Source organism: Tauraco erythrolophus, chromosome 6 (genome assembly GCF_009769465.1).
Source record: "Tauraco erythrolophus isolate bTauEry1 chromosome 6, bTauEry1.pri, whole genome shotgun sequence".
In the NCBI taxonomy this organism is placed as follows: Eukaryota; Metazoa; Chordata; class Aves; order Musophagiformes; family Musophagidae; genus Tauraco; species Tauraco erythrolophus.
In genome coordinates, this window is record NC_141470.1 from 62,182,227 (window position 1) to 62,195,907 (window position 13,681).

The window sequence follows — 13,681 nt, forward strand, 5'->3', positions numbered from 1 at the left end:
GCTTTTAAGGCAAGGAGGTGGGAGGCTTAATTTCTCCCTTGATCACAGGTTTTTAGCAAGTCCCAGCTGGGGTAGGTCGCTGTGTCCAGCTTTTTGCCGTGACACGTTCGTTCTCTGGAATATTTTCAACTGCTTTGTACAAGCTGAAACGAAAGTACGGTCATGTTATTCCTCGTGACAGCAACTGGAGGGAATACAGCAAAGGTGGTGGGTGGGAAAGAAAACCAATTAAAAAGAAATGTTTTCTAGTTGGATGCAAGCATTAAAGACTAGCTTACTGCTTTGACCATCATTTTTTAGCCAGCTACAGGTCCTGCCTCAGACTGTAGGATCTTGGGGGCTAAAAAAGAGAGAGAGAGGTGTAGCAGCTCTGATGGGCTAAGGACATAGGAGAAACAAGATGCACAAGGAGAGATGTTTTTATTAGTCCAGCTGATAGAGCTAGAAAAAAATAGACAAGTTTTCAGTGCACCTCCTTCCATTAGATAATTGCTGTGAGCACAGTAACAATGCCGTGCTGGAGGACAGGCACCACTAAATGAACACTGATTACAAGATGCAGCACCAGCAATTTGCCAAGCGTGACGGTGACACAGAGCACAGCAAGAGGCGTTTAAAGAATATACAGAACCAACCAGTTGTCTCTTGCACCATTTTCCCTTCCCTGCTTTCTCAAACCTTGTACAGAAAAATCCCTGTGCTGATTAACTCAAATACAGGAACATCATCCAGAACAGAACTCTTACATGTGATCTCCTCTCCCCCACTCAGTTAAATTTGAATCACGTAGAAAGCTATATTAAAAAAAAAAAAAATCTCATCTGAGATGTTCACTCAGCCTTTCCCTCACCAAGATTTAATTAGCTTACCCCAACTGGAGTCATCACTTCAGCTAAGTGACAGCCTGCAATCACAGCCTTCAAAATAACACCATCTCTACAAAAGAAATCATCAGTTATCTCCACAAGCCTATATAAAGCTGCACGCTGTGAAGCTATGCATCAACCTTTCATCACGCTCCCTCTGTAAGAGCCAGGTTTTAGCAGCGGCTAGAGCTGTTGAGCAGGTGCTATCTGTTTCCCAGGTTGCACGAGCTGCAAAAGCTGTTGTTACTAAGGGTCCAATGCTCCTAGCTAGCAATAATACTTCTGGAAAACATTGCTCTTGTAGGTTAATAATGTGATGCTTCTGCACAGTAAGCACACACATACATGGACTACAGCCATTCTGGAGAACAGACCAACACTGTAAGTTCACACCCAGAGAACAGCCTGAGCGTGCAAGCCAGACCTGAACTATTTAGCATGTTTTAATTGACTATACAGCTTGGTTTTGGGTTGACAGGACAATTGATGCACGGGCCATCAAGAGTCAGCTGAAGAAATCTACAATTATCTGATCTTTTCCTGTAACTCATAGCTTACAGCCCCCATCTACTCCCTGGCTGAGCTGAAACCACTAGACAAGCATGGGTTTAGTTTCTAAGTTTCACCTCACTCTTTACCCCCAAAAGAGCAATTAGTTGTTTACACCAACCCTCTACACATCTCTTAAGGATGTGATCTTCTCCCCACGAACTAGCTTAGCAGAGGTATTATTATAGGCTGAAGTCTGACCTCAGAGCATTGCCCTGCAGCCCCAGGAGGACCTGTCTGAGAAAAGTAGCCCTTTGTACCCAGATCTGTCCCTCCTCCCTTACAGGAGTCAGACTGGCTTGCTGTACTCAGGATAATGACAGTTTACAGTTGCCATGAGCAGATGCACAAGTCAAAGCCTTGGAGGTAGGGCATGTTTGCAGTGACTCATGTTTAACAGTAGTTCTCAAGTTTACAGCAATTACAACCAAGTTAAAGATTCACTTCTGATACTGCTTTAACCACACTTCAAGCAGACTGCAGCAGCACCACCAGGAAGATGTGCTAGCCAACAAAGCCAGCCCCTCTAGCATAACTAGGAAAACCAAGTCACTTAAATCTCCAAAGACATTCAGTTAACACATCTAAGACATGTCAAGCCAAAACAACAGTTTATTTTGTTTTCAACAACATCTCAACCATCAAAAAATAAACTCTAACACAGATGGATGGAAGACTTCTCTACAGTGTAACTAAGTGGGCTCTGACCCCAGGGGTTTGAATTGGAGTGACATTTTATTATTCATCCAATAAGTTAGGAAGCATGAGAACAAAGTGCTTTATTTCTGAGCTGGTATGAGGTCATCAATGGACTGGCCTTTTTCAAGGCGTTTTTCCATTTCAATGAGCAGCTTCACACCATCCACCACCATCTGCACCAGCTCCACCTCAGAGAAGCCAAGACGATCAGCATTGGAGACATCAAACACTCCTCCAACAGCAGCTGTGTCCACACCACCTGGAACAGGAGATTTAGTTAGTACACAGACCACTGCTAGAGAAGACAAGTCTACCTTTCTTCCCTAACTAGCTTGGGGTGGGAACACAGCAAGACAACTCTCTGCAAGTCACCACTGCCACCTCCTCCTACATGCAGGGAGATAAAGCTGCATGTGACAGCCAACATAAGCCGAGCATGCCATTAAGTCAGCTCTTTATTCTTGTAACCCAGGAGCAATCTAATTTGTGGTCAGAATACCCACTGTAGCTATTTCCTAGCCAGAGGTTAAATCAGGATTCCCATCCCTTCTTAAAACAGCAACAGCTGCCATCAGGTCCACCTTATCTGGTGCTTAGAATACCACATAGGACATAACAAGATAGCCAGATACAGTAAGGTATAAGCAGAGCACTGGCATCCCCACCCCCTCAAGCCATGACTTTAAGGCTTGGTTCTTTCCATGTGCTGACAAGGGTCTCTTCCGGATGGTCTGACAGGCACTGCCAGTGTGAATTAAGACATGGCTCTAGCTGTAGCCAGACTTTTGCTGGCATCTTAGAGCAGTCTGACATCACTGTATCAACACCTCTCACCTGTGCCTCGTTTCTGCAGCCGAAGCCTCTTGAGGACTTCTCCAAACTTCTCATGTTTCCCAAGGTTTGGTAGCTTGATGTGCACACCAGCACGGAGCCCTGTTCCAAGGTTGGATGGGCAGGTCAGGATGTAGCCCAAGTGTGGATTCCACATGAACTCATAGTTTTTGGACTTGAAGAGAGTCTCTATCTATAAATAGAGAGAATGGATGTTTAGAGATTGTTCTCTGCCTGGAAGATGTCGGTCATCCATTAGTGCTCATTTACAGCTTCAGTTACATAGCAACGGCCACAACAGTTTGAACAGCTATTTAAGTCAGTCACATAAGCCCCCTCCATTTGGAAAAAAGGGTCACCAGCAAGGGGCTTTTAAGGCTTTAATCTTGCTCCCAGCAGTGAGACAAGTTTAAGCTACATTACGAAACTGGAAGCTTGATTTAGTACACATCAAACTGGCACATCTGTTTAGATAAGGGAAGGAGCAGGTAAGGCTCAAGTTCATATCCAGACCAGAAGCAGAGAAAAGCATTCAGCCTATAACCTTCATTCCAGCTTTGGCCATCCACATTCAAGTAATTTCTCCTCTCACTCAGTCTCTCAATGCTTGATTTACAGAATCATGTAGAAATCCTCAAGTACAGTTCAGACACTTGGATAAGGATGCCACATTAGAGAAATTATTCTAGATTTCATAGCCACAATGCTTTGCCTACATAGGTGTTTCAGAGCCCTCACAGCTCTGGACATCATCAGGGTGTTCCCAGAGACCCAAGCTATGAAGCACCACCATGCACAACTTGGGAGAGAGCTTGGAAGAGTTTGCATTCTCAGCTCTAACATGTACCATTTAAATATACAGCTCAGGCAATATTGATTTACCTGTGTTAGCCCAGTACAGAAGCGAGTAAATACTTCCTTCATGTTGCCACCTTTCTGCATGGAAATAACTCTAAGGTGATCCTCCTCATTGATCCAAACAAGGAAGGTCTTGTTATCATTGTGCCTAGGAGACAAGGCAAACAACTTGTATGTCCCACCCGACATTAAGATAATTCTAATAGCACCAAATTACTTATCCTTGTAGCTTTTGAGAGGCTCACTTAGTTGCTCTTCAAAGAAATTAATCTTACTCCTTTTGTCCATGCAGGACCTAACAGAGCTAAGCTAGGAGTTTTTACCCTGCTTTTTTCAAGAGCTAGTTTGATTGGCCCGTATCTAAACAAGTCAGAATGAGTAGTAACATGACACTAGCCAGTCTTACTGTATCAAACCCTAAAATCCAGTCATCCCTCTCCATCACTTGTGGCCCGAGTTCACAAATTTAAGAGATTTCATCTGCTCAGCAGAGTTTGCACAAGGATGATCAGCACAGATTTCAAGGCAGCCCTGTACAGTGATATTCATAACGACACCATGCTGACCATGTATAACAAAGCCTTTTATCAGATTCTGTTAAACTGCACTTTGTACCTTATTGGAGAACTAAGTTGAGTTTTCACTATTAATTTTAGATTGGGGCTTTTCAGAGATGCTATAAAAACCTCTGAACACCAATGGGCCCTTCTTGTCCTAACTTGCAGCTGGCAGCAAGTACTATCATCAATATTTATCATGCTGATAATTTCTGATCTTGATTAGGATCAAAAATTAACTAGTACCTGAGGAAAGTTATTTATGCAGACAACACTGAGACTTTACACTTCAAGCTTGTACATTAGTCATGCTCAGATGACAGCGCTATCTAGTGCTGGCAATCTGCAGGTAGATGATGCAATCTTAAAGGTGACCTACAGAAACGAAGCATGCTTCCTCTAGGTTGTACTGAAGCAGCTACAGTAATAAGACTGGAGTATTCCAGTTGATAAAAACCTAGCCCTTGGCTTACAAGGGAGCAAGTTAATTATGCTGCAGAAGCTCCTGATATGCAGAGTTTTATGTAGGTGACCTACATCTGACAAGCAGAATCCTTCCATTCCACACCTCTGCATCAGTCAACTCATGTCACCAAGTCTCTGGGGCCAAAGGGGTGTAAATCTTATCACTAGTACAGGTAAAGCCATACTAGTCCAGCATCAGTGAGTTTCCGCAAGCAGAAGCGGTGAGACAAGGGAACAACTCTGCATCCAGTATCGAGTCTGAGCTAAGCCAATGCCATGGTTTGTTACCACAAGTTACTCTAAGCTCCCAGGACACGAGCTGTATGGAGTAGCACATCTAGTCCTTTAGAAGTGATCTACTTTATAAGCTGATTCAATTATTGTCTGGTGCTTCACTAATCTGTGCTGGATGGGTAGGCTCTGGCTACAAGCTAGTGAAGCTGGCTTGTTCCTACCCGCCCCATGTGGTGCATAGTAACACTCGTCCAAATTCTGCTGGTTTAGATGCAACTTCCCCAGAGGACACCACACAGTTTCTCATCAGATTCAGTAATATGAGTTCAGAAGCTGCCATTTTGCCAAACAGAATGAGCCACAACCAAAACCGCACAATTTTTTTTTGCAGGGACTTTGTACGACTCCCTTCCAGGCATACTCACCAGATACCCCTGGCATCAGGCCAATCTCGTGCCATCCCAGATGCCAACAGAAGAGGAGAAACTGGCTTGTCAAACAAGAAGTGGTCATCAATGAGCTGCTGCTGCTCTGCATCAGTCATGTTCCTCAGAGCATAGTACTTCCCCTTGAGATCACCTTCCAGACTACCCAGAGCTGAAAGAGAGAGTCACTCTTAGGAAGAGACCGAAGGTGCTAGACATTCCCAGCACTTTAGAGACCACACACAAAGTATGGCAATGTCTGATCTTCTGGGTTTGGTTCCTCCCTCGCTTTCATCTGCAATGGCAATGCCTTTGCAGCATTACAGAACTTAAGGCAGCACCAGATGATTCGTCTGCACCTTCCAGGCTTATACAAGTAGCCTTTGTTTCCTTACATGCAGTATAGAATCATTACTCCTGCTTAACTGTAGAAGTGGAGTGCTTTCTTCCAAGGCGGATCAAGGTCATGAATACAACAAACAGTATTATTCCAGTCAAGGACTGTTACCCTGCCCTTGAGAGGCTTTGGAACAACTGCACTTTCAGTCTCCAGAGTTGAACCTTGAGTGTATCCTTTCCTCTCACTTAATGGAGTTGGGAGGCGATTGGAAAAACCTGCAGCTGAGTTCCACTGAAAACTAGAGCTTACTCTAGTCAACTGCACATTTGGAGCAAGACAACACCTCTAAGCAAGCTGAACATTAATGAAAGTCAATTAAAAGCAACCACAAAATACTGCAACCATGACTCAAGCCCTGAAATTGCTCCATACCTGTTACATTTCAGGTTTGAGCCATGATGAACCAACCTCTTTCCTCACATGCAAAAAAAGCAGCTTTCAAGCTCAGCAAAGGTCAACTTAATGCAGTCAAACTTCCCTCTGACATGTGCTCTTGCTCTCAGCTACAAACTGCAGTGCTGAGGCAGCTGGAACATAATGAGCCTTTTTCAGGGAAGGCTCCATGTTTAGACTAAGTCCTGAGGGAGGTGGCTTTTGCCAACTACCTCCATTTTCAAACTCCAAAGAACACCTCTTGCACAAAGGACAGAAGAGTAGTTTCCCCAATGCACCCACTTCTCACTTTACCTTCAACAGAGAGCTTTTCAATAGCCCGCCTCTCTCCTCGACTACAGTGTGGAGGAAGACAGAATCCACGGATGCTTCTACCAGTTCTGACACGGGAACTTAGCACGTAATTGGGATCCAGGTCATCACCTCCCTACAAGATCAGGAAACCAATGAGTACAACCCTGGTGGCAGGATACCTACCCTGAATACATGTAGCTCCCATGAATTTAAGCATGTACCTTATACTTGAGGTATTGACCACCTGGCTTGTAAGCCACTGTCTTACTTCTGGACTATCTTCTTCAGCATTAGCTCAAGTATCTGTGTAACACAACCCATGTTTTGAGGCAAAGGCCAGAGCTACTACGCAATGCTAGAAATAAGGATACGACCAGACCATCAGTTTTACATCCATTTCAGACTATGGTCCAGGGTTCTGTTACTTCTAGATTGCAGATCTGAAAGGGTATCAACATGAAACAAACCCTTGTTGTTTCGGTAGGTGTTCACTCTTGTAAATGAGAATTATTCACTACTGTCATTCAAAGTCTTTTATTTTCACGATAACTTATGGGTAGCCAATTGACAGGGCATTAGGAACTCCTAGAGTCTACAGCAACATTTGAAATCCTTACTCCTAGCCATAACTATGTCTATTCTAGAGTATGAGACCACCAGGTGATATTTAAGATCCAAGATCAGGCAGTAGAAAGTGTTAAGTTTTACAGCAGTCCTTGACTCCTAGGGCAATGTTGTCTAGCTTGACTGCTGCAGCCCACAGTCCATGGAAATACATATTGAACTTGCTTAGTATGACCTACGTCGCAGCAGCACATGAAACAAGCTTCTGCTGCATGTCGGCAGCCTAGTTCTACCCAGCCACTGACATCCTACAGCAGCAAGCTCGCAAGTCTAATTGCAACGGACACAGCCTGGGGATCTGTGCCGGGTGAAAGCGAGGGGGCAGAGCCTGAGCAATCAGTTTAGGCAGCTGCCAAAAACTTTACCCAGTCAGCACCAGTAACTGATCAAAAGTTTATACCTGCAGGTTATCAGCATTCAGGTCAGTCTTGTGCTCATCAGTTGGTTTGTAGCCACCATGCCTGTCTTCGATAACTGGATCAAAGAGTTCCTTAAACACATCATAGGATTCTTCATCACCAGCTACGCATCCTACTGTCATTATGAAGGGATGGCCTGGAGTGGTAATAAAGTCAGAAGAGCTAAGTTTGGGTGATGTTTGGCTGTACTCCAGCACAGCACTAACCAGGCAAGTTCTTTCGTGGTAGGTCTAGTCACTTAGAAATGCATTCTTACACAAAAACATTCGGAGAGACCCTATGTTTTACACTTCATCCAGTTAGTCAAATGCAGTGCTGTGGAAACCTGTTACTGCTGCCATTAAACCACGCTCATTTGTCAAGTTTGGTTTAGGACAAATTTGCACAGCACATCCAATTTCACTAGCTAATCTGGACCACTGGAAAGAACTTTACATCTCAACAATCATACTTTGCTGTAAGCAAGCATACTTTGCTTTTTGTTCCTTCTGCTACAGGGAGAGCTGCATTTCTGTAGTCTGCTTATAAATACCACCTCCACAAGATTAGTTTTAAGTCACCAAACTCAAAAGCAGCAGTTACTTCAGCTGGCTCACACAGAATATTCTCAACGCATTTTACCAGGATTATCAACCCCAGTCTGAATGACATCATCCAGGGTGAAGCCACTGGGTGTGACTCTGTCTCTCAGTTTCTTGTACAAATCCAGGGTTAGAACTTTGGCCATGTGGTTGTTGTGGGTGCTCAGGTCCGGGTACTCCTCATCAGGAGGCAGTCTCTGATTATTTAGTTGGGCCATTTTGATATTGCTAGAGTAAAAATAAATACTGTAATATTAACATGCAAACATATCCGCTCCCCCTTTTTTCATAGAAGTGCTAGGGAACATCACATAACCAGTTTGGAATAGGAATAGACCAGAACAGCCAGATAAGCCCACATGTCTCCCCTCCCCCAGGTTGTGTTATAATTAGAATGCATTTGGTTTGGGTGGTGTGGTTTTTTTTTGTTCGGATTGAAAGTATTTAGCAGAGCAGTTACATAATTGAAGTGTCTGGGAATTGATCTGTCAGATCACAGCAAGGAACATGGCTTGATGGAATAAGGCCTTTTTTAACACAGCTATGTGTTTAGAGCCATCTTTCAGTGCTTTGTAAGATTTGCCTCTCAGCAGCTCAAGAGCCTTGGGTGCCGTTGTCAAGAAGCACTTCCATTAAGGAGGGAGAACAGATCGTTACGCAGATCTAACGGTCCCCCAGCCGTTACCTGGGTTGTCAACCCCAGTCTGGATGACATCATCCAGCGAAAATCCACTGGGAGTCTGTTTATCCCTCAACTTCTTGTACAGGTCCAGGGTCAGCACCTTGGCCATGTGATTGTTGTGAACACTCAGGTCAGGGAACTCGTCATCAGCAGAGTACTTCATCTTCAGGAGGTTGTGGCTGTTTGAGAAGGGCATGTCTGACCCTACCGCAGTCACTAGGGGAGAAAGAGGGGAAGCCTATCACTGGGGGCTTGGCAGGCCTCCGAATCACCCAGGGGGAATGCCAGGCACCCAGGCAAGGTCACCTTGGCTGTTGTTCCACCCGTGCCTTTCACATCTTTGTTGCTACAACATCATCTACCAGAGCCAGGAAGGAGGAAAGAAAAAAGTCCTTCACCTCCACCAGCCTTGCCCCGTCCTTAAACATCCCAGTGGCAAGGGCAGGGGCTCTCCCCCTCCCCCGGGGAAACCGCCCGGGTGAAGGGACACGCCCAAGGTCGCACGGAGCAGCTGTGGCAGCTCCGGGCAGACCCCGCCGGCGGCTCTGGGGCGGGGGGAGGGGCCGGGCCGCCGCGGGGCTGGAGGCCTCGGCCCCCCCCCCGGCACCCCAGGCCGGGCGGCAGGTGAGCGGAGCTGCCCCGCGATGCCCTCGGCGGGCGGTCGCGCCTCCTCCTGTAGCTGACGGGCGGGGGGGGACCCGCCGCGCCCCGGCCCAAGAAGCGACAGCGCCCGGCGCCCTCCCCGCCCGCGGAGCCTCGGCTGCTCCCCGACCTGGGAGCGGAGGGGTGGGAAGCACCCAACAAGGCATTATACAGCAGACAGCTCCCTCGGGGGACCTGGCTGGGGCGAGCATATGTAACTACCCTGCTAAATACCGGGTTAATCTGGTTTTAGAGCGGGGCCCGCTCCAGCTGGGGGCAAGCCCGGTAAGCACCTGCGCCGCGCCCCGCTGGAGCTCCGCGCCACGTCCCCCGCCCGGGCTGCACGCTGGGCGCCCCTGCCCCGCGCTGCCCCCGCCGCCCCGCTCCCCTTCCACAACTGGACCAGCTCCACCCGTCTCATAATAGGGGAAGAAAAAAAAAATCCAAAACGAAAATAAACTTATTTTAAAACTGCAGGACGGCTGGGCTGCCCTGGGACTTACCGAGGGCTCCGCAGCCAAAGCAAGAACCTCCGCGCCCGCTCTGCGTCCCGCCGCTGCCCTCACCGGAGTAGAGCCGCGGCAGCGCCGCCGCGCCTCTTTTATATAGAGCGCGGCCCGCCGCTCCATTGGCTGCTATTTATAGCCCATTCATTCCATTGGCCAAGGCAAGGGAGGGTGGGGCGCGTGTTGTCCCGCCGGCCGGGTGCAGGCTTGCCGCCATTTTGCTTGGCCGCGGTGGGGGGAGGGCGGTGTTGAGTGGGGGGCGCGGTGGGGCGGGCGGGGCTGCTCCCCGGCTGCTCCCCGCAGCGCTGAGGCAATGGCGGCCTTAGTGACTTCGTTGAGCGCGTACCTGTGTGTGGGAATCCATCTCTGCATTCCACGGCCAAGGGTTGTCCATGGGTGGTGATGCCTTTGCACACCAATGCGGGTGTATGGGGCCTGTTTCCATTGAGGCTTCGCGCTTTGGTTGAGGGTTCAATAATGGGTGTAATAACACGCCATCCTAAAAACAAGGGCTTTGTAGCACAGGGACTGGTGTCCTTGAATCGTGTGAGTGGTTCATTTCCCCCGGTTGGCTCGGCAGAAGCCATGCCATGGCTGTGGGTCTGGCACACGGCACTGGAGAGCCGTGGTCCCGTTCTGAAGAGGAAGGACCTGCTGCTCGCCCTGCGCCTGCCCTCCAGCACCGGCGAAGCCGTGGGCTCGTTGGACAGTTTGATCTGAAAGGGAGTTGAGAGGTTGTGTAAAGCACAGCAAGTCTCCTGCTCTTTTGTGTGCCAAAAAAAAAAAAAAAGGCTTGAGCTTTGTTGGAGAGTGGCTGATTTCCCACTGAAGACAGAAGCAGGAAGGCTGGGATTTGACCTGCCTAAAGCTCACCTGAAATGCATGAAAATAGTGACTTCCATTGGTCTCTTTGTAGGAATGAGCAGGGGCGGTCCCAAAGCTGAGATGCAGCCGAGAATCCCATTGTTTGCAGAAATAAATATATTAACAATGTGAATTACTATCTTGATCTGACTTTCACCTTGACATAATGGTTTCTTTATCTTTCTCTGACGTGTATTTATCACCACGGAACCTACGTTTATCCTCCTGTCCAAACAGAGAACGTACTTATCCATGTGAATGCAGGTTTGAGTTGCAGAGTTGCTTTGTTTGACATGAGTTGTGAACGTCAGGAGACATCAGCAGAAACCCTTTCCCCACCACAGTTCTTTCAGCACCACAACCAGTACCCTCAGCCGGACAATGAGAAGCATGTGCACTTTACAGAACTGCTTCAGATTTAAAAAAAATAGTATACATATAGAGGAAATCATTATAAAATAAAAAGCATAGACTGCTTCAAATAAAAACGCGTTGTGTTTGGCCGCCATCCAGATTTCCGAGTTATTCCAGGTCTGATAGACTGAGATGCTGAGTATACAGATCTCCAGCAGAAGCCAAGGGCTCGGCATCTGTGCAAGTCTGGTCTCTTATCTCCGGATCAAAGAACAAATCCTCTCTCTAGGTCTCCTGTGCCTTTTTAACCTCACAAAATCTTGCCCTACGTTTTCCTAGTTTCACAAAACACTCATGCTTAAGAGTAGCGTGAGTTGCAAATAATGCCATTGCTAAGCAAGTATTAAATGAATGTAAGTGTAAAATCATACCCAGAGTCCTCAAAATAAACGTAGTGTTGCTGGATGACCTCTGTTGCAAACATAGTTCCAATTGTGGATTTTTTTTACGTAAAAGAATTAGTTTTTATTTTTAGTGTAGAACAGTAGATATAAAACTAAGAGCATTTTCTTACATGACACCATATTTTTGTGGTGTTTTTCTTCACAAAAAAAAAGCGTATCAAGGTAGGTTCTGAAGGCTCCTCTGTCTTATTCCATAATCTATTGCCACACAGAGGAGCAATCAACTGTTCTGTACTATTATTGTTCTGGAGATTCGTGGAGCCTCAAGGTCACCTCAAGAACCAAAATCCAAGGATCTATTTCTATTCATTGGATACTCTCTTTCCCTCCAGTCTTGCAGAACAGGGAATACCAGTCATTATAGTTATAAGCTGGTAGTGTTTTCAATGTGCCATTCATTATAGCACTTCAGACACAGACAGACACCTCTTCTTCATAAAACTTTTGCCTGAAAAGAAGACATGGAAAAAGAGTGTCATCAGTAGAAAACAAACAAAATACATCCAATTTACATGTTTAATAAACAGCGTGCCCTCTACCCCCTTTTCCTCACCACTATTTGACAAATTTATAGCATGCAGTAATTCAGAAGTGGCTATTACCTGACTGGGCTTTATTCAGACAGCATTTTAAAATTTGCTGAAAGCTGTGTGTAAGTTAGATCCTACCTTTGTTACAGCATCCCATCCCAGCTTCCCTAGTGACTTAATTACAGATGCAGTGCTGTGTGTCAACAGTCTCTGATCAACCATTTTATCTAGCTCATCTGCTGAGAGAATACTTTCTTTGGATAAGCCTGTATGGCCTGTTAGACTGTGATAAAGGCACCAATACGTACTTTCCATGCTGGCACTATACCTTAGTGCATACCGACTTACACTCTAGGTTGCCATTCTGCAGCTCAGGATGGAAAGGTGAGGTGATTACTCCAGAGGTCTCTGCACTGAGCTTTAACAATGAGGAATTAAGGGAAGTTAATCATGGGTCATGCAGCTAACTTCCTAAGAGGCTTAATTATAAATGTTGTGCAGTGTACAAGTGCAAGAGGAGATGGGTGTTAGCTAGTGAATGTGTCTTCTGAAATTACTCGCGTGAACGTAAGATGAACCTGAAGAATTAGGGGATAAACATGTTCTTGAAAATCTAGAAGAATATTCCAAATTAGGAAATAGCAAGACAAAGTGGTTTGCTACATAAAACTGAATTGTTTCTAATTCCTAACTGACAACTAAACGGCACTTGAAAGTGAAACACAACACTCATGTATCACTAGATTAAAGGAATTGCTTATAGCTGCATCTGCTTAACTTCCCAAATGGAACTTCTCTTCTCATTTACATTTATTGCTTAAAATATATTTGCCTAGTTATTATCCTCGGTGTATTTTTTCACACTGCTTAGGCACTCTGTTGAAAATTACTGATCGTTTCCAGTGAGCTGAGTGCCTGTGGAAACTAGGAGTTGGTGAGTGTCTTGATCTTGCATACAGTCAGGCCGATAGTGATCTGAACAGCAGTTCATCGTGGGAAAGAAAGGACATAAGAACATAATCAATCATAAATATAACCAACGACACTAAAAAATACAGAAAAAAAATGCCAAGGTAGGTGCAAATGTAAAGGCACAGTAGAGCCATGATTGCCAGTCAGAAAAACAGCTGAGTAGGAGTTAGCAGTTTAAGAAACCTCTGAAACTGCATACATTATGTTTAGATTAGATGGAGAAGAGTTTCATAACTAAATAACAAAGACTACTGCAATTATGATATGGGCAGGTCAATAGCATAACAAAAAATATGTTCTCACTGAAGGTACTGTGTAAAAATACCCTTATACTTGATGGAATCACATTCATTTTAAAAAATCACAAGTTGTCACCTGAACAGCTCTCCATTATTGTGTTCTTGATTGTGGAAGGATGAATTTTTCTCCACTATTGTGCATTACAGTTTACTGGTGAACACAGCACCGTACC

The 13,681-nt window shown here is 45.7% G+C and overlaps 1 protein-coding gene across 2 annotated transcripts; it reads right to left on the bottom strand.

The window, feature by feature from the left end:
• Positions 1-2,194: 2,194 nt before the first annotated feature.
• Positions 2,195-9,073, bottom strand: CKB (creatine kinase B). Of its 2 annotated transcripts, none has more exons than XM_009982974.2 (7): positions 8,881-9,073; positions 7,596-7,750; positions 6,572-6,704; positions 5,485-5,656; positions 3,828-3,951; positions 2,949-3,138; positions 2,195-2,373 (listed from the first exon to the last, which is right to left on the bottom strand). In XM_009982974.2, exons 1-7 carry the CDS (start codon positions 9,071-9,073, stop codon positions 2,195-2,197), a joined length of 1,146 nt encoding a protein of 381 aa, XP_009981276.1. The 2 variants fall into 2 exon arrangements, with proteins under 2 accessions (XP_009981276.1, XP_009981277.1); XM_009982975.2 differs by lacking the exon at positions 8,881-9,073 and adding an exon at positions 8,236-8,413.
• Positions 9,074-13,681: the final 4,608 nt, after the last annotated feature.